This window comes from Rhinolophus hipposideros (assembly GCF_964194185.1).
Source record: "Rhinolophus hipposideros genome assembly, chromosome: 4".
NCBI lineage: Eukaryota > Metazoa > Chordata > Mammalia > Chiroptera > Rhinolophidae > Rhinolophus > Rhinolophus hipposideros.
In genome coordinates this window covers 30,531,220-30,553,200 of record NC_138050.1, presented here as the reverse complement: position 1 = coordinate 30,553,200, position 21,981 = coordinate 30,531,220, and the positions used below count along the sequence as shown (strand labels likewise).

General features: G+C 38.6%; 1 protein-coding gene across 1 annotated transcript; it reads left to right on the top strand.

The window, feature by feature from the left end:
- Window positions 1-5,073: 5,073 nt before the first annotated feature.
- CCDC110 (coiled-coil domain containing 110) lies at window positions 5,074-20,008 on the top strand (the record flags this gene model as incomplete). Its single annotated transcript, XM_081046660.1, has 9 exons — window positions 5,074-5,189; window positions 7,762-7,917; window positions 8,207-8,451; window positions 14,312-14,367; window positions 15,085-15,150; window positions 16,374-16,478; window positions 16,577-16,636; window positions 17,304-19,419; window positions 19,959-20,008. 9 exons carry the CDS (start codon window positions 5,074-5,076, stop codon window positions 20,006-20,008), a joined length of 2,970 nt encoding a protein of 989 aa, XP_080902786.1.
- Between the last annotated feature and the right edge of the window lie 1,973 nt (window positions 20,009-21,981).

Genomic DNA, 21,981 nt, shown 5'->3' with positions numbered 1-21,981 from the left:
AAAAAAGTAAACAACTGAGAAAGCCGTATTTCTCCCTATACTAGCATTTTGTGCTTCGATAATGATTTCACACCACGTTTTCTTAGGAATTTATGCCACGAACAAAGAATGCCAACCAGTTTTGATTTCGCTCAGAGAAGAATCTTCTTAGAAAACAGACTAGCCACTGTTTTATATTGATAAGTTTACTACCCATCAAGGAAACTACCCATGATTAAGAATTGGGCATCTACGAATTTTGGACTCATCATTAACTAAATTGCTGTTTTTTCAGAGTACATCTAGGATAGAACTGCTACACTCACTACCAGCATGACAACTGACTGAATAAAAAACCAGTTGTAGTTATCACATATGTTTACACCTGTGTAAACAGAGTAAAGCAAATGGTTAATGTGACACACAAACACTTTAGATAATCTGAAGTTTGTCCCACATGGCAACATCCCAAGATAAGCAGAATGAAGCTTTGGGTCCCTTCTATCAACAACTTTCATTGCAAAAATTTGTCAGGTTGTCCTTTGAACAGATTTGATTTCAGTCCTAGGAAACGGCTACTTATAACCATTACTCTTTATTTCATGTCACCATGGTCCAATGTTCTTTTATTATGTATGCTGTGCCATCTGAATCTGAAGCATGAAAAAGAAGATTGAAGAAAGAATGAAGGTATTCAGATAATTCAAGTAAATAAACCATTTCCCTGACCTATGTGACGATTTCAAGAGAATTCTCTTAGGCATTTATTTTGGAGAGCACTCAATAAATATTTATTTGAGCACCTACCCCATAAGAGATGTTGAATACAAGGCTTAAAAAAATGGATTTTTGAATATTTTTACCTACATTTACAAATTGACATTTTAAATCTAAATAGAATGTTTTATGTGATTAATTTTTTAACAAAGCATCTACAAGAAGTGGTAGCTTTATCATAATTACTTTCTTTCAAATTTTTAAGTAATATCAATAATCATTTTTTGGTGTTGAAAATCAAGAGCCAATTAAATGAGTACAGCTACTTTTAGCTGGAAGAGTCACAGAACTAGATTCCTATTCCTGATGATCCAGGAGAGTTGACATTTCACTCTGAGGCTGATCGGGTTCGTGAAGTTCCCTGGGATTTATCCTCATGTGGGGAGGGCAATTTTAAAAGCCTGAGTTCATATGCCTGACTCCACCAAAGACTCACTGGCAATATTCTGTTATAATCTTGTAGACATATAAAGTACTAAGGTCTCTCAATTGATTATATGTATTTTATTTGAGTATATAGATTTTAATTGAACGCTTACAAAATTCTTGACATAATATAATTCTGGTCATGTTCATACATTATCTCTAATCTTTATAATTTTGCCAAATGAATATTTTACAAATGAGGAAAAGTTTCACAGAGTGTAACTTTTGCACAGTGCCAAATACCTAGGGGGAAAAAAAAACCAGCATTTAAACTCACTGATATTTCCTCAGTAATAAATAATATGGTTGGGAAATCTTTAAACCAAATTCTTCCTTTCTACTATATTGTTTTATTTATATTAATGATAACTTAGGGTCGATGTTTGCTTTCTTTATAGGAAAAATCAACTCTTCCATGAGTGCTAGGAAGTAGTGTGGAATAATAAAAATATTAAGAATGATTTGATTGAGTAATGAGTAAGTAAGAAGACTGTCGTGAAACAAGGATAAGGACCCGGATTCTAACTGCAGCTCTGTACTGGGCTTCAACTTCACCTCAACAATGAAGGAGATGGACTAGATCATCTCTGAGACTTCTTCCAGCTCAGTCACTGGTCTCTACTTGACACTGTTTTCATCAATGTTAACTGGCTGGTCATTTCATTTAGTGTGGCCAGGTTCTTGGTTCAATTTGGAAGTTTCATTCTGTCCCATGGTCATGGATACCACCTCTGACTCATGTCATGGCTCACAGTAGAAGTCAAGCAAGGATTTATTACTGCAAATTCATGAGCTCCATTGGAAGTACACATTAATGGTATCTTTATTACAGCATGGGAAATGCACTACTATTATTAATGTGTGACCAAGTGGCCTGACTCAGTGCAGCTGATTTAGTGTCTAAAAACCGAAAAGCACTTTAGCATCAGGAAGAAGGGGGTCACATATTGGGAGCTGAATTAACGACTCCTCAGTTTAGAAGAGACTACAGAAACTACTATCCACTGCGCAGTAAACTCCTCACCTGCAGTAAACTTCACAGAAAACTTATTTGACTTAAGTGCCTTGTGCCGGAGAAAGGGTATTTCCATTTGCTTCAGTCTCAGATAGAAAGCTTTCTATCATTTCTACAGAATGAAACCTGCACATCGGCAAGGAGACTGTTAGTCCCCTGTCTTCTTGGTCCAAATCATGTCCATCACTCCATTTCTTTTTTTTGTTTTGTTAGTTTTTTATTATTATTATTATTAGTTTCAGGTGCACAAGACAAGGTAATACTTAGACGTTCATCATTTATATCCCTCACACTGTGAACCCCCCTCCCCCCATCCACTATCCCTCTGACATCGCACCGAGCCATCACATTATATATATAAAATTATAGTTGGCATTCATTATTGTTCAGCTTCAGGTGTACAGTGCAGTGATCAGGCATCTACATCATCCCTGAGGTGGTTTCCCAAACGGGACCTGTGTCCATCAGATACCCTACAAAATCTTTACATTATTGATTACGTTCCCAAAATTATTTTTCAAAAACCCTGAGGCCATTTTGTGGTTACTAACTTAGCCAAGACATGGAAACAACCGAAATGCCCATCGGTAGATGACTGGATTAAGAAACTGTGGTACATTTATACAATGGAGTATTACGCAGCCATAAAGAAAAAAGAAATCTTACCATTTGCAACAACATGGATCGATCTAGAGAACATTATGTTAAGCGAAATAAGCCAGAAAGAGAAAGACAAGTACCATATGATCTCACTTATATGCGGAATCTAAAGAAAAGAATAAGTGAATGAACTAATCAGAAACAGTTCTGGGGACAAAGAGGAAAAACTGAGGGTTGTTAGATGGGCAGGGGGGTGGGGATAAGGGGAAAGGTGAGGGGATTAGAAAACAGTCAGTAACCATCACTCCATTTCTCATGTTCTCTTTTGAACTTATTTTTCCCACTCAGTCTCTCTCTGTCACTGACTCTTCTCAGCCTGCAAGCATGCTCCAATACTCTCTTCCCTTCTGAAATTATCTCTTGCCCTAATAGCTATTCCTTCTCACGCTACCTTAATACGAGTATTTCTCTATGTCTATCCCTTTAGCACACCAAACGTCTTAGAGTTAGACCAACTCCACTTTCTCAATATCCTCACCATACGACTATTAATGATTCCTCTTAAAGCAGCAATCAGCTTCCTAAGATCCAAGCTCGTGACTACCTTTGGTGAGTTGGGGGTTCATTCTTCTCCATAGACGTAATTATTTGAATACTAAAGGAATTTAAAGAAGGCTGGGCATGGAGGTGTTTGCATTTAGATCAAGCCTTTGCACTGCTAAAGGTCTGCTACCCACCTAAGACTTCCTAAGTCACTAGCACGTCCATCCGCTTCTGACCAAAGCACTAGCCTTAGGACAATTGCCCAAACTTATTATATATCCTAGGAGCAGTTTGATCACTTTCTCATACTACCATAAATCTCAGCTATGATTAGTGAGATCCCTGAAATCTCAGGCTTAAGAAAAGATCTTCTGAAGTTAAAAAATCCTACACTATGTTAGTCTGGTAATACACTGCTAAGAATAGATCTGACAGCTTGTTTTTGTGCAGTGCTCTTGAATTTGCTCCAGATTCTTGAATCCGCAGCTGTCAGTCAACAGGTGAAAGTGGATCTCTAAGAGGAACTACTATTTGAAGATTTTGAAATATTGTGACTCACAGATTTTTTTTTTAATTGGCAGTTAGGATTTTAATTTTTTCCTTTAGCAATGAACTTCATAATCAAAGAAAAAGCAGACATTTCCAGGGCAGTTGTGACCAGAGAAAGCATGTCCCCTGACATAATTTGCTCCTGATATGAGGCTGAATGAAATAGAAACAGTGTCATCACACTGAGAAGGTTGTACTGGTGAACATTTCAGGAAACAGAAACTTTTAGCTCTAGCATTAACTACATTTACCTCTATACTTTTGTAAAATTTAATGAAATATTGTCCTGCCTCATCAAACTACAATTTGTTAAGGAAAAAAAAAACATTAAAACAAATTGATTTAGGTAAAACCAGGGTTTCAGAATCAGGAAGTCTAACACTGACCAGTTACAGAGTTTTCAAAAAGTTCCTACACTTTCCCATGTCTCAGTTCTTCCCCGTGCAAATCTGGAAAATGACCTTTCTCATTAAAATGTTCCACAATTCTCAACACCATAAGTGAGACTATTTCAGTAATAGCTTAATTATTAGGAGAATAATTACATTAAGTAAAGAAGATCATTTAACATCCTGAGTGTCTTGATTTTGTTTACTGATTTGAAATGGGATAATGAACCAACCATTCAGTGTTATGGGAGCAGGAACACGTGGGCCCCAATAAGTATAATGCATATTTTTGCCACATTTTTCTGAATATCACTGACCCTTCGTTTCTATTAAAAATCCGAGGGCTCTAGAAGATACTGAGTTTCCAACAGCAGCCAAAGAGCCTGAGAGACTCTCAAGTGGACCAGGGTTCTTGTGGTCTTACACAAGAGAATGGGGTTTTCCCCATTTTGAAAGTCATTATATTAAAGTCGCTAAATTTCATTATATTACTCTTTTAATCTAATTCTTATATATGTTCTTGGCAAGTAAATAATCATTTTACTTGACTTTAGAAACTTGGCAATGAGGAACTTTAGGATCAAGAAGGTAGGATGAAAGCACAGAGAAGAAAAACACATTTTACAATATATTCAAGTACAGAGCTGGTATATTCTTTACAATAAATGGTGAGTCAATTCAATAATCATAAAAAAATGTATATTGACACCTACCTCACACTCTATAAAAATCAATTCCATATGAATAGCAAATCTAAATATGAAAGGTAAAACAATACAGCTCTTATTAAACAGCATGGAAGAATTATTGTACGACCTTGGCAAAAGCAGACTTTGGGTGTCCAATCCCAAGGAAGGGAAGGAGAGCGACCCCGTGTGGAGAGCGCTGGCATCAGTGTGCAGCGCCGTGGGGTGAGGGGTGTGGCCCTGCCTGGAACGGGCTGATATGTGGTGTCAGAGCCCAGGGAGGATGTGCATGTCTTCTACACAGAGAGGAGGCCCAGCTTTGGGTGACAGAGCACAAGAAGGGTGAGGAGTGTGTCTAGGTGGAGGGAGACCCAGTGTAAGGTCCAGAGTCTAAGCAGAGTAGGAGGGAAGGGGCAGTGCAGGGTACTGGAACCCAAGTGGGATGACAAGAGCACCCATGTAGGGACTATGGTGAGAGACTGGCATTGACAAAGGGGATATTTGCAAGGGTATTGTTCAGATAAATAAATATATGTATAAAGAATAATGGGAGTCAACTTTCTCACCGTAGTTAAGAGAAATTACAAACATGGAAAGGGAGAAAACTGAAAGAGCCCTGTGATGTCATATTGGAACTAGAGGTACCATGAACTTATGGTTCTCAATATAGATAAATAGCTCTAGAAATAAATATGAATGTGAATGTGCATGTGTGTTTGCATGTGTTTATGTACATAAATACACATACAGCCATTCCCTAGCTCTATCCACCAAGATGGCCTCGGAGCAGCTCTGTGCATGCTTAGCACTCACACTCTGGCTTCTAAAAGCTATTCTCTTCTAAAAGAAACCAAGGCAGATCTTTGGAGAAATGGCTGATTTCAGGGCTAGGGCAGGCAAAGTATAGAATGAGCCTAGAACATCTGGGTATATCAAGAAAATGAAGAAGTACTCTAGTCATGAAGGAGACATGTCAAAAGTACACGTAAGCCAGCTAAAGAAACCCCCACTGACCCAATTAGGGAAATTTAAGCAACACTAGAAATCATATTCACAACAGAAGATAATCCACTATAATCCACTGAATAAAACAGGAACGGCTGACTCCACGAGATAGGGTAAAGAGACATGTCATGACACGTAAATGGACACAAGATTTTAGATTGCATCCTTTTTCTTTTATAAAGGACATTATTGGGAGAACCAGTGAAATGAGTAGGGTGTGAGGATTAGAGGGTCATAATGTATCAATGCTAATTTCCGGATTCTAATGGCTATATTGTACCTATGAGTATGTTGAAGAATGTCCTTATAAAATACACATCAATGTATTTAGGAGTGATGAGACATCCTGCACAGGCTTTTTACCTACATTCTCCCTTCAAAATACTGCAGTTTACTTAGAGTGTAATTTAATAGATACATTGCTGAAAAATTTTGCAGCTCTCCAGAAAATGTTAACTTCGTCAATATCAATCATCAGTGGAGGATATACGTGCTGAAAAATACAATTTATTGAAATTGTCTACAATGCCACAAGGAAGACTGTCAGATCTAGAGACCATTTCTATAGGAAACAAGATATTACAGCAAGTAAACATTGATACTATCATAGAGTTTCATTTCCATAAAAGCAAGCCATATCATTATTATATAGTAAATTATTGTATCATAACTTTTTTTTAATTAAAGTTTATTGAGGTGACAATTGCTAGTAAAGTTACATAAATTTCAGGTATACAATTCTATATTACATCCTTTATAAATCCCATTGTGTGTTCACCACCCAGAGTCGGTTCTCCTTCCATCACCATATATTTGATCCCCTTTACCCTCATCTACCGTATCATGACTTTAAATTCCTTACTATGATCTAAAAATTTGAATTTTCAAGTATTTTATATTCCACCTGTAATAGCTGTTATTGCAAAATAAATAATATACACTCGTTTAAAACTTTTACTTAAAAGAGTACCATTTTCGGAGCAGCACAAAGACCGACTATGGCCACGCCAATCATTCTTGAGCTGAAGGAGCTCCAGCTTTCAAGGCAACATTCATCTTTTGCAAGTGGTTTACCCAGGTGCATAGGAAATTAGCGTGCTTTGACAAATGAATAACGGCGTCTCTGCAACAGCTTCAATGTGTATATTTTAATACACTGCTATTTTAAATTCATTATTGGAAATGGGGGGGGGGTCTTCTGTTAACCACAGCAAGCAAAAGTCCTTTCACAATATTGGTGTTGGGCAGTTCAAATCCCCAAATGCTGAAACTACTCTGATGGATGGGTTGAAATAAGAGGAATAAAACAGTAAAGAAAATGTGCTTGGTCATAAGGAAAAAAGGGAAAAGTTCCCAGGTGCTGTCTCCAGACATTCCACTTTCTCTACACAGCTCTGGGCCGACAGGTGCTGGGTTATGTCAGACTCTGATCAAGATCAAGCGCTGAGTATGGTGGTTACCAGAAGGAAAAACGGGATGTGTGGGGGGGGGGGGTAGAAGAGAGGAGGGGGGATCAAATATATGGTGACGGAAGGAGACTTGACTTTGCGTGGTGAACACACAATGCAATACACAGACGATGTGAAATGGTACACTTGAAACCTATACAATCTTATTAATGTCAGTCCAATAAATATAATTTTAAATTTTTTAAATAAAAAATAATACAAAACAACCACAAAAAGATCAATTTCTGGATCATCAGGGAAGACGCAGGGAGAAAAACGCCCAAGTGAGATTGCTCCTGGGTTTGGGAGGGCACCGCAAAGAGTGGGACATTCTCATCTTGTAGCTGTCCCAGGCGCGGCTCTGGCGGGACAAGCATCCCATCCCGGACCCAGGACCGCGCACCTCAGCGCGCACCTCAGCGCGCACCTCCCACCTCCTCACCCCCACCTGTCCGCGTGCCCCGCATCCGCTGGTGGCGTCCCAGCCTCCCCGTTACCAGGCAACGGGCTGGCCCGGCGTGAAGCGGCTGAGAGGAATGCATAGGGGAAGGCAGTTGGGAAGAAAGCTTAAGAAGCAGAAATGAGCCCAGGTAAGAGCCAGGTGGGGGGGCTGTCCCTTGAGGGGGACCCGTGGGCAGTGGACGAGTAGTGGAGGTAGCCGCCTCCTCCGGCCCCGACCCTTTCACCCCAAGATGGGTCCCTTCCGGAGTGCGATCTTCTGGACTAGCCACACACCCTGCTCCTACCCAGAAGAAAAGCGCTGCCTCCCTCCCTGCGCCCTGCCTGCAGCCTCCGAGCCGCTGTCCAGCCGCTGATACATGGCTCTAGCACGCCCTCCAGTGGCCGCTTAGGGCGTCGGCATCCCGACTCCCCACGCCTCGCCTCCCTTCTTCCAACAAAACCAAAACCCATGTGTGGTTCTGTTACAGAAAAGCACCTTGAGGAAGGAGATGAAGTTGACTGCGTTCTCCTTTCAGCGTCCAAGATCCTAAGTTCCTCTGAAGGGATAAAGGAAAGTGGTGGCAGTGAAACAGGTAAAATCTCCAAGGCCAAGGATCCGATGGCAGTGATATTTCTGCGTTTTACTACAGGTAACGGGTATGTTGCCTAACTCCACTGGCCCAACTTGTGTGCTTCCGTTACATAGGTACTTCCAGTAACTGTCATTACGGCACTAATAGTTAACACAGCACATTACTTTGTGCCAGATATTGTTGTCAGCACTTAAACTTGTTTAATCTCACAACCTTACAAAGTAGGTACTACCATTATCCCAATATTACGAGTGAGGAAGCTGAGGCACAGAAAGGTTAATGAACTCCCCAAGGTCACACAGGTAGCAAGTGACAGCCAGTATTCAGCAGGGTGGCTTCAGAGTCTAGGCCTTAACCACCATGCTCTACTTTACTGCTTCTCTGAATACCAAATAAAAATTATTCATTTTTTTAGAGACACTAAAAACATATATACTTTCTCCAAAGGAAACACTTTTTCTAGTAAATATTTGTGCACTGCAGGATATTGATTGTATGGGGAGTGTGTCTGAAATAAGTAATGAGCTCTAGTTTTCAAGCTCCACATAAACCGTGAATAAGACGTATAGAAATATCCAGCGAGGGGGTATCTGAGAACATTGAATTTGGAGTCTCACTTCCTTGAGAGAAGCACAAGGAGGCTACACGCCTCTCAGAGGGGCCTGGTGTTCAGCGTGACATGCCAGGGAAGTAGCAGAGCACTGTGGGTGGGAGGCAGTATCTAGACTGATGGGCCAAACTCGGACCCCCGGTTGCCCATACCAGAATATTGACCTGATTTGCATAAGTAATGCAGAGTTCTAGGAAGTGATATAATATTTCTGAGGTCTCCTTGATTTTAAAAGGACAAGTAGTTAGCCTTATTAACCCTCAATTTATTGGAATGGGGATGTGTGGCATATGGGTAATCCAGACAGAGGTGCTGAGAGAAGTGGTGAACCAGAGACCTGAGGTCAGGACAGGAATTCCGCACCTTTGTAAATGCGGGAATTTCACAAATGTCTTCTCAAGGGCCATGGAGAAACGGGCTAGAGCAGCCACACCTCAGTAGACAAAAGACAACCAGACGTCCACTGACCACCCGGATAAGCGACATCTCCGTGGAGGCCAGCAGGACCATGCACAGCAGGCAGTGCACTGACCTGTCCCCCTCTGCTCTTCTGCGCCCCACCATCCATGAGGACACGCAGGCATCCTTGGGCAACCCGGAGCGGTAACGGGGACCCCTGAACAGGGGGAAACAAGTCCTCATAGAGAGTTCAGACGTCGGGTCAACTCAGCATTTACCTCAAAGAGAGCATATCAAGTCAGAAGGGATTGAGGGCCCTTAATTTGGCAATCATGTGTTTTCTAACACGAGGGAGAGTCAGGGCTCTGGAGAAAGATTTATAGAAAATGAAGTTACATGCAAAGAGACTATATGTGCTTGTTGAAAAATTACCGCCTTTGTGGTTACAAGTACAAGGTCCAGCAAGGACAGGTACTCAATAACTGACAGATGTAGATTTTCTATGTCAGGCGCTGACAAGGGTGCCAACAACTACAGGCGAAATTGGGAGATATGATTTTGTTCCCTCCACTTTTTCTGTTCTCCTATCTACCCTTCATTGTCACCAAGTGATCCGTTTCCGGAGTACTAACCAACAGAATATTGATCTGATTTGCATAAGTAATGCAGAGTTCTAAGAAGTTATATAATATTTCTGAGGTCTCTTTGATTTTAAAAGAACAAGTAGTTAGCCTAATTAACCCTCGATTTATTGGAATGGGGATGTGAGAGATACTTTCAAACTTCGGGATGTCCAGTGTGCTGTTCCTAGTGTCCGTGTTCTATGCAAGCCTTCATTCATTCACTCATCCATCCATCCATCTATTCATTCATCTAACAAATATTTTTGAGTGAGTACTGTCCTAGGTGCTGGAGATCCAACAGTAAACAAAACACACAAATTCCCTGCCCACATGAAGCTTACCTTCTAGTGGGGGAGGCGGAACAAAGGATACTGTGTGTAGGATGGGAGTGAATCCTGTAGAGAAAAGTAAGGCACAGGGAATGGGGAGTATATGGATTCAGAGGTGGGTGGGAAGTATGCAATTCCATTTTAAATAGGATGGAAGGAGACCTCATGTATCAGGTGACATCTGAGTGAAGACCTGAAGAGGTAAAGGAGTAATCAATGCAGATTTCTAGGGCATGAGCATTCCAGGCAGAGAATAGCACCTGCAGAGACCCTGAGCTGGGAAGCTGCCTGGTATGTCTGGGGAACAGCCAGTATGACCGGGCAGAATGGTAAGGAAGATGGTAGGAGAATGGTAGAGAGGAAACTGGGGAGGTGGGCGTGGTAGTGCCATGTAAGGATCTGGGGTTTTATTCTCAGCAAAATGGGACACATTGGAGAGTTTTGAGCAGCCGTCCTCCTCTCCATCTCAATTGGAAATTTTAAATTTACGGAATCATCATCATATTGATAATGTCCTTGCCTCTGCAGTAATGATTAAATATTTATTGAGCCTGTACTACGTGCCATGCACTAAACACTGCTGGAATTATCCCTCACAGCAATGCTGAACATATCTTCACATTCCATTGTCTTCTCAAGTCACTTATTCAGTCCCCGCGCCTGTCACCGCACAGAAACTGCCCCTGTCCAGGCCAGCAGTGGTGTCCATATTGTCCAACACAGTGTTCTAACCACTCCTGGAACCAGAGACTGGAACTGCCTGTGGACAGGCAGACACTTGGACAGACACGTCGATGTCTAACAGAGAACTTGAACACATCTAAAAGGGTTTTCCCTAAAATATGTTCTTACTCCATACTTTTCCGTTTCAGCAAATGACACCATCATTCATACATCTGCGCTCACCAAAACCCAAAGGATCATCCTTCATTCTTCTTCTGGCCACATCTAATCCTCTAGCAATGCTGATGACTTTATCTCCAAAACACAGTATGAATCCACCTATTTTTCTCCACTGCCCCCACTGCCAGTCTAGTCCAAGATACCCTTTATCTCTCACTTGGATTATTGCAGTAGTTCTGCAATTGCCACCTCATCATCCATTATCATGCAGTCGAGTGTCCTGTAACCATTTCTCGTAATCAAATCATTCTCTTGATTAAAACCCTCCAAAGCATCCCATTTCACTTAAAATAAAAGCCAAACCCCTCAGGTGGGCCTGCAAGATGCGACATAATCTAGTCCATCTCCCCCACTGACTTATTATACTGTGCTCCCATCTACAGACATATTGGCTTTCCTTCTGTTCTTCAAACACAGCTAACGTCTTCTGCTTCAGGACTCTGTTGTTCCCTCTGCTCCAACTTCTTCCTACAGATGTTCACAGGGCTGGTCCCTTCTTATCCCCAAGGAGTCTCAGCTGAAGCCCCATATACCAGACAGGCGTTTCCTAACCACCCTCTCCAGTGCTGCCTCCATCCTCACTCACTGTCACATTAGCCAATTTTCTTCGTTTTGTTTTTAATCACTATTTAAAAGTATCTTGCTTATGTCTTTGTTTGCTTCTCTTTTTATTCTGTCTTTTCCTTTAGAATGCAGGCCCCATGAGAGCAGGAGCCTGGGCTGTCTTAGTCACGGCCGGGTCTACAGTAGCAACAGTAGGGGAGGCCACGTCGTAGATATCAATATCTCAATGAATGACGTTGAAGGAATGAACCACTAAAACATGAAACATTACTTAAGGCTAAATCACTCACTTATAATAATTATTCTGGACTTTCACGTAGAGATTTTAGAGCCAAACGAGGTCCTGGACCACCACAACCCCTAACCCAGAACCAAATGAAATGAACAACAACAACAAAAATGCTAGGAAACCAGTAAAAATGTCACCAGCAGCAATTGAAGAAGGAAGGGGGTACCCCCTCAGGTCATAAAATTAGAAAGTGGAGGCCAAAGATAAAAACAAGATTCTGGCTAACTATAGCCTGGCCCCTAACTCTGCCTCTGACTTTCAGAAGCAACAAAGTAAATCGAAATCCTGGAAATACTCATTAATCCCCTACCCCCAAAATGTGAATAGAAAAACACTGAGGAAATACCTGTGTCTTTCTATTATTGGAGTTTGGGTGGGTAGAGAGGAGCTGCTGCTAGAGCAGAGGGGTAAACCTACAAGCTGATCAACAGATGTTTACTTTCCCCTGAGGAGAGAAAAGGTTTGGGGCAGGGCTACCACCAGCCCATGAAGTTGCCTTTGTGTGGATTCGGACAGGGTACAACTCTACTCTAGATGGCTGGAGACCCACGCAGGGTGCAGATAACTGATTGGAGCAGAGCATGGGATGAATTTCAGCCCACACATATCTTTTTGGCCAGGATTCCTTGTGCAGTGAACAACCTGCACAATCCTATGTGGCAATCCTAGTTCTGGGATTCCATACTGAATTGAGGGGATCACCCGCATCAAGAGAGTATTTCCCTATGGAAATAGGATACACCTCCCACTAGGTTTCTCGCTGTCTCAGGGAACAACCACAAACTATACAACACCAAAGATCACATCCTCCAACAACAACTTCACACAGATACAAATGTTCCCTCCTCCAGGTCCCCTCACCTAACGTTGGAGCCATAGAAAAATGCATAGGAAAACACACTGGCTCCACAACGGTATCTCAGAGGGCTACACCAATGGGAATCAGAGAAGGATGTCAAGAGAAAACAAATACTGTGCAGAGTTGCTCAAGCTGCCCATGAGCCACATGAAAAGCAGCATCATGGTGACTGTGGAAACATACTGTGGTCAAAAAAGAAGAGCTGGAGGGAGAGAAATATATGTAGAAGCAGCATATAAATCCCATGTTCTTTATTTTAAAACATTGATTTACTGGGCCTGCCCGGTGGCTTAGGCAGTTAGAGCTCCATGCTCCTAACTCCAAAGGCTGCTGGTTCGATTCCCACATGGGTCAGTGGGCTCTCAACCACAAGGTTGCCGGTTTGCCTCCCGCAAGGGATGGTGGGCTGTGCCCCCTGCAACTAGCAACGGCAACTGGACCTGGAGCTGAGCTGCACCCTCCACAACTAAGACTGAAAAGACAACTTCTTGAAGCTGAATGGCACCCTCCACAACTAGGATTGAAAGGACAACAACTTGACTTGGAAATAAAAAAGTCCTGGAAGTCCACACTGTTCCCCAATAAAGTCCTGTTCCCCTTCCCCAATAAAATCTTTTTTAAACAAATTACAAAATAAGCAAGTAGTCAAATATCTGGACAAAGAGGGATATAGGTCATGAAATTTGCAAACATTATATAGTTTCTCTCCTGCTACAGATCTATAATCTACTTTCTAGGAAGAACACATGCCTCTTTGTAACACTTCGCTAAGAGCATGACAAAAATTACGCTCTCTTAATCCAACTTGTTTCTATGATAAGGAGGAAAAGCATCACATGGCTGTTTCATAGACACTGAGACCCGTACAGTAGTTTGCCAAGGGTCTTCCTATAACATGAGGATTTCTTTTACACACGTATATATGAATATATATATATATATCCATATATGGATATATATCCATATATGAATACACACACAAATATATATAATATCGCAGAAAATGACATTTGAGTGAGAGTTTCAAGTTTGGCATTATAAGCTAATGGTTTATTGTAAAAGTACAACCATGATCACAACCTAAAGTAGATATTTTAAGTCAAGTGAAAATTAGTTCTTAAATTTATTATGTGGCTAGCATTAGGTTCTTCCTCATGTGAACATCAAGATTCTCATTATCTTCCTGTCACTATCCAAGAAAATTAGGAGATTGCTTTCCATTACAGTTGTTTAAAAATAAAACTTAAGAATTAAATCACATGGTTGTTCAATTTTACTTTCTAGAATATGGCTGCATGTCAGAATCAGAAAATCAAATTCAACCACAATCAGCATTAAAAGTGAGTATATTTCATTTTATTTTCTCTGAAAACTTGTGTAAAGGCTGATATTTTTCAGAATAAATACTTCCTAAATGCACATGGGTTTTTGTGGCAGGCCAGCTGCCACGGATCGAACGGTACCTGGGAGGGGGAGTGGAAATGAAAGAAAGAGGCACACACAAATGATGATGCAGACGGTCTCCAGGGATGCTGGAGCAAGCGGTTTAATTATCTTCACCAATATATACCCTATGGGTACGTGCAGTTTAACAATCACATGTGTGCATTACCTCACAGAAAGTAAATTTTCAACTTTTACAAAGAAACTACAAAATCACTAAAAAACTCCCCAAAGTAATTAACAAGACAAAGTCTACCAATCATCCTGATAGCCATCAGTTATCTGTATCCCGGAAAACTAGCCACTCCCACCTCATTTCTTCAGTAGCCTGCAAGCCCCCTGGAGGGACAAGCAGAACAATGCCTTAGGACTTGAAACAGGTTAATCATGAACTAAGCCAGGCGGCAAGTTTCCAGAGAAACAAGAAATTATGGCTCCCCACAGGTTTTCCACCAAAATCTTCATGAAAATGCATTGGAGAGTTAGCAAGAATGTGAGTCATCCTTTCTGGTAATTGGCAACTTCAGGGATAGGAAAAAAAATCATAACAATTCAAGTGTATGTTCACCTACCTAAAAATACTCAATCCCATGCCTTGTTTAACGTTGTCATAGGCCCTTCAGCATCAACTGGAATCATTTCAGGCTCTCCGAATACAGACTTTGCAGAACGTCAGCATGGTATGTTTCATTTGATATATACATAGGAAATAAATAAATTTAAGGATATCGTCCCACATATCTAAGCTGATGATCACTAATTGACTAGTTGATATAAAATGTAATAAAATAGACGCAGCAACATTTTCTAGGCTCAAAATTTGGAGAAAACTATATTCTGTTATACCTATATTTGTGTATGAGACAAAAAGAAATAGCACTCATTGATTTTTCAAAACACATTTAAAGTGTTACCTATCTATAGTCTACAAATAGGGACTCTCATTATAAGTGATGTAAAATCTAACCCAAACTGACTAAGGAAAAAAGTGTGCTTTACGAGCTCAGGTAACTGAAAATCCTAGGGATTTTTTATTTGGGGATGGCTTACTCCATGCGATCAGGACTCATGGCATCAAGGAACCAGTCGCACTCCTTATCTTGGTTCTGCTTTTCACAAGAATGGATTCTTGGACTCTACATGGTGGCAAAAGGGCTGCTAGAAGGTCCAGGCCTTTATCCTTCTGGGTTCCAGTCATAGAAGAGACGATGCTTTTATCTCTTAACAGTTTATAGTGAGGTTCTTGACCTAATTCTGACTGCCCCAAATTGGGTCACATGCAATGCTTGAACCAATCACTGTTCAAAGGCAGGCGGGGCTCTGACTGGTCAGCTCTGAGTCACCTGCTACCCCTAGAGCTAGAAGTGGGATCAGAGTCATCAAAGGCACATGGACTTTATCCAGAAGAAATTACAAGGTAGGGTTAAGAGAAGGTTAGGGTATGAATATTGGGGGTGTGTAACAACACATATTCACTAAAGACCGGACATAAACTTCATCTGAATAATTCTTGTATTAGAAGCAATTGCAGGGAAATGGGAAGAAAAGAGAAACTCCTGAGGGTGACAGAGTAGATTTCATTTTGATGTCAGAGAACAAAGGTCTCTCATGTATTCAACAATGCAAAAATCAAAATTTAAAATTATTTGAATATACTTCATAAAATTTTGTTTTCCTAAATTAAGCCTTTGATTTTATAGTCACATAATAAAGGCATGATTTTCTTAAAGATTCCTTTAATTATAGAGATTACAATAAATTGAGTGTATATTTTATGTGATAGAGAATTTTTATGTGCAGGAAATTTAAAGTTATTTTTTAGTTATAATATCTATTACTCCTGTATAACCATAAGTTTAAAAATCTGAAATCACATCTAATATTCTCAATTTATCTTTTAAAGGTACAGTCTGAAATCAGTGAAATATTGAACAAAAGTATTATTGAAGTAGAAAACCCACAGTTTAGCTCAGGAAAAAACCTCGTATTCAATGCACACATTGAAAAGGTATGTTATTCTGTACAAAATCATTCTCTATTTCGGTACTTCAAAAATGTTACTACAACCAATTTATCTTCAACTTTACATTTTCCTCTTCTTCATAGGGTGATTGGACTGTAACACATGAAAATAAGGAAATTCCTGTCCTGAAAACCCTGAAAGATGTGCGTTTACCTCTGTACTTCTGCAACATCACGTTTCCCTTAGGAGAGTGTGTGTGGGGGACGGGGTATTTGACTTAGTCCAGATGCCTAGATTACAAAGTAAATGAAATACAAAGTAGTTTTTCTAGCCTATCTGTCCACTTACGAGTTTTTCTACTTTTAGGTTTGACTTTGACCTGTGAATTCCCTAGAAAAGGTCCAAACTAGAGATACTGTTTAGAACCCACATTCCTAGGATAGTCACAGCCCTAGAATCATCTAATCCTAGGAATGCAAGCTAAGGTTGACAAATAGCCCAGAAGCGGAAATATTCATTTTCTTTGAACTTCCATTTCAGCTATTGCTGCTGTCTTTCCCAACTATCTATAATGGTCTCTTGAGAGATGCTAAATTTCTATTTCTGAAATTGAGGGGTTGGCCCATGTATCTCACCCCCTAAGGACATAAGTACAATTTCTAAGCAAACTGTGAAGACCAGAGTTACAGATCTCAACTGTTGTTCTATTTTCTGGAGAAAATGAATCATGCTTGTTTTGCTTCTTTGCTGTATAAATGAATGAAATGTCCGTTTGCTTGCAGAAATAAACCCTCCACAAAATATTATCTTAATTTGTTGGTCATGTGGCAAATGATAGTACATTTATAGTGTGCTTTTTATTGTTACTAGCCTATAGAGAATCAAGAAGAAATCCTTTCTATGGAGAAAATTCATCATTTTGAGGATTCCAAGACTCTTCATTCAATGGAAGAAAAACTCATTAGCGATAATGTTAACAGTCTCTCTCAAAGTATAAATATTCCATCCCAGATACAGTTCAAGGATATTTTAACTCTAAGAACTTCGACAGATAATTCAGCTTCAGGCATAATTATGAACCCTTCAGAAAATTCTGACATGTTGAAGAATTATAATAACCTTTATAGTTTTGTACCTAATGCACCTCAAAATGTGATGTCTCAAGCTGATACAGTAATTCTGGATAAATCCAAAATTACTGTGCCTTTTCTCAAGAATGGATTTTGTGAAAATTTAGATAATATTTGCCATTCTATCAAACAGATGAAGGAAGAGCTTCAAAAGTCACATGACAGGGAATTGGCACTTACAAATGAACTTCATACTTTAAAAATTGATACAAATGTTCAGAGTAATAGTAAATATGACCTGTCCTCCATTCACAAGGAAAAAATTAATTTTATCAAGGAAGAAAATATAGAAAATAACTTAAATGAAGATATAAAATCAAAGAGAATTTCAGAATTAGAGGCATTAGTAAACAAATTACTTCCACTCAGAGAAACGGTGTCAAAATTCCATGTGAATTTTTGTAGGAAATGTAAGAAATTATCTAAAAGTGAAACACACAGGGGAAAGAAGAATGAGAAAAACAATAAAGAAATTCCTATCACCGGCAAGAATATTACAGATTTAAAATTCCATTCCAGAGTTCCAAGACATACACAGTCATTCTTTGACCCAACAAAATATGAAATGAAAGACAAAGAAAGGCAACCATCTGTAGTAAAACAAGGATCAATAAAATTTGAAAATGAGAAAACATCCAAAGTCAATTCTGTTACTGAGCAGTGTGTTGCAAAAATTCAGTACTTACAGAATTACCTAAAAGAATCTATGCAGATACAGAAAAAACTAACAGAACTGGAGAATGAAAATCTAGCCCTTAAGACCAAAATAAAACCTCTTGTCTTTACCACACAATCTCTGATACAGAAAATAGAAATATATGAAAAGCAACTTAAGAATTTGGTTGAAGAAAAGAATACTCTTCACTCCAAATTAATTAAAACAGAAGAAGATGGCAAAGAATGTCTTAAAGAATTGAAAAAAATAATTAGTAAATACAATGTTCTCGAAAGACAAAATAAAACTCTAGAGGAAAAAAATAGTCAACTTTCTTTGGAGAAGCAACAAATGATAGAAACATTCAATCAACTAAAAGATAAGGAACACAAAACTCAAAATGATATGACCATTGTCAATAATGAAAATAATCAAATGAGTATAGAAATGGAATCAATGAAAACAAATCTTCTATTAATACAGGATGAAAAGGAAATGTTAGAGATTGAAACACACCAGCTTCTAAAGGAAAAAAGTTCACTTGAAAATGAACTAAAAGAAAACAAGCTAGAGATAATGCAGCTAAAAGAGAAAGAAAGATTGGCAAAAACTGAACAAGAGGCATTTCTTCAAATAATAGAAACAGTTAAAAATGAAAAAACTAATCTTGAAACAACATTACAAGAATCTACAGCTGCTAGACAAATGATGGAAAGAGAAATTGAGAATATTCAAACATACCAATCCACTGCAGAAGAGAATTTTTTGAAGGAAATAAAAAATGCAAAATCAGAAGCAAGTATTTATAAGAATAGTTTATCTGAAATGGGCAATGAATGTGAAATGTTATCAAAAATGGTAATGGAAATTAAAGCAGATAATCAGATTCTAAAAGAAGAACTAAAAAAGCATAGTCAAGAAAATACAAAATTTGAAAACAGCATCAGCAGACTTGCAGAAGACAAAATACTTTTAGAAAACTATGTAAGAAGTATAGAGAATGAAAGGGATACCTTGGAGTTTGAGATGCGGAATCTTCAAAGGGAATATTTAAATCTAAGTGAAAAAATCTGTGGTCAACATAGTGACCTATCAAAAACTGGTTACATTTCAAGAAGAGAGAAATTCCATTTTAACAACTATGATATTTATGAAGACACCTCTAATCCCAGGAGTAGGCCTTTAGCTCCTGATTCGAAAGGTATGTATATTGTAGTGGATTAGTAGTGACATTTTTAAGATTCCTGTAGCCCAGGGGTGTCCAAACTTTTTTCAACGTTTTTCACCAAGGACCATATGCAGTAAAATACACAAACAGCAGGGCCACTCACTCGAGGTGAAGTACGTATTGCCTCACCTGGTTTATTTAAGTAAACTAAATATATTTTTGGAATTTGCTGCGGGCCAATTAACAATGGATCATGGGCGGGCCGCAGTTTGGACACCCCTGCTGTAGCCTATTGGGCACTAGTCAGAGGACAGTAAAAAGAAGGCAACTTTTAAGATGAACACAATTTAGTTTTGTAAAATTTGTATACAATTTATTACATAGTAGAATTATTTAGGGATTTTGCTTTTTTTGATAAAATTCATGTTATTTTATTTATATTATTTTTATACATTGTATATGCACAAAGCAACTTTGGGAGAGAGCAGGGTTTTTTTTCTTTTTAACTATTATTTTTCTGAAGTGTACTTAGCACTCCCACCTTAAAAAAAAAAATCCTTCTTTTTTTCCAGGAATTCCAAGTAAACTGTATCAATTGCTTCCCTCCAAGATATGTAAATAAATTTCTATAATTACTGTTTCAAAATCCTTTGTCTAAATACTTTTTTCCCCATAAGATAATTTTAAATTAACTTTGACATATGACTAGAATTACCCTGTAATTGATTAGACTATTTTTTAATTAGAAATTGGAAATTGGTATATATTATATATACATATTATATATATTACATAATATATGGATATTGCAACAGCAATATATGCAACAGCAATATATGCAACAGCAATAGCCAGAGTATTAGCATTTTTGCATCAGTTCTCCAAGCCCCGATTCCTATAGGCAACATGAAAAGGGCCACACAGTTACATTCCAGGAGAGAATTCTATGTTTAGGGAACCCAAATCTTTCATAAGTGCAGTAAGCATGCCTGCCCTTTGCTCTAGATGGAAACATTACCTTTATTTATACAGGACAGCTAGCACACCTGCCCTTGCTCCACAGGAGATACTATCTCTAGCTTCCAAGGCTGAAAACAAATCTGCCCTTTGCTCCAGAGGAAAATACTATCTGTACCTCCCAAGGCTCCTCGCTATATAAATAAACTTGTTAAATTTTATCAAATGCTTTTTCTACATTTATTGAGGTGATCATGTGTGTTTTTTCTCCATTAATCTGCTAATATGGTAATTACATTGATTAATTTTGAAACATTATACCAACCTTGCATTGCTGGAATAACTCCACTAGGTCATGTATTATCCTTTTAATATATACTCCTGGGTTCAATTTGATAATGTTTTGTTAGGGATTTCTTCTATGTTTAGAAGGATATTGGCCTCTATATTAGTTTATTTTAAATGTCTTTGTTTGGTTTTGGTACCAGGAAAATCTGGAGTCATAAAATGTGTTGGGAAGTATCCCCTCCTCCTCTATTTTCTGAAAGGATTATTATAGGATTGCTATTATTGATATTATCTCCTCCTTAAATACAGAATAGAATTCACCCAAGGGCCTCAAGTCTTCTAAATAGGAAGGTTTTACATTACATTGCAAAATCAATTTCATGAATAGATATAGAACTATTCAGATTTTCTATTTCTTCTTAAGTCAGTTTTGATCATTTGCATGTTTTGAAGAATTTGTACATTTTCTATAAGTTCTCAAATGTATTGGCATAAAGTTGTTCATAATATTCCTTATTATCTTTGTAATATCCAGAGGACTTGTACTGATGTCCCATCTTTAATTTCTGACATTGGTAATTTAGGGTTTCTCCTTTTTTTCTTTATCAGTCTTACTAGAGTTTAATTAATTCTATTGCTATATTTTAAAATCAGCCTTTTGGAAGGGGTGGGGAAAGGGAGGGTCGAAAAAGAGGGAAAAGGGGATCAAACATATGGTGATGAAAGGAGAACTGACTCTGGCGGGGTGAACAAACAATGTGATATATAGATGATGTATTATAGAACTGTACACTTGAAACCTATATAATTTTACAAACCATTGTCACCCAATAAATTTAACAAAAAAATCAGCCTTTTGTTTTATTGATTTTTCTCTATTGATTTTCTACTTTTTAATGCATTGATTTCTGTTCTTGTTTTAAGAATTTCCTTCCTTCTGCTTATTTTGGGTTTAATTTGCTCTTTCCCTAGTTTCTTTCTTTCTTTTTTTTTTTTTTTTCAGTTAACAAGGAAACAGTGATTTAGATGCTGCACATAAATTCCTCCTAAGACGAGGAGAGCACTGTGTTCTCAGTGGGTCACAGTATTTACACATAATCCCGAGTTTCTTAAGGTGGAAGTTTGGTTTGGAACCTTTATTTTTCTCTACTACGTAGATTTAAGATACTGCTTTAACTGTGTCAGATAAAGTTTAACGTTTTCAGTTTCATTTGGTTCAAAATATTTTCTCTTTTTCTTGTCATTTATTCCTTGATCTAGTGGAATATTTAGACGTGTTGCTTAATTCCAAAACACTTGAAGATTTTCATATATTTTTATTACTGATTTCTATTAATAATGTAATTCTAT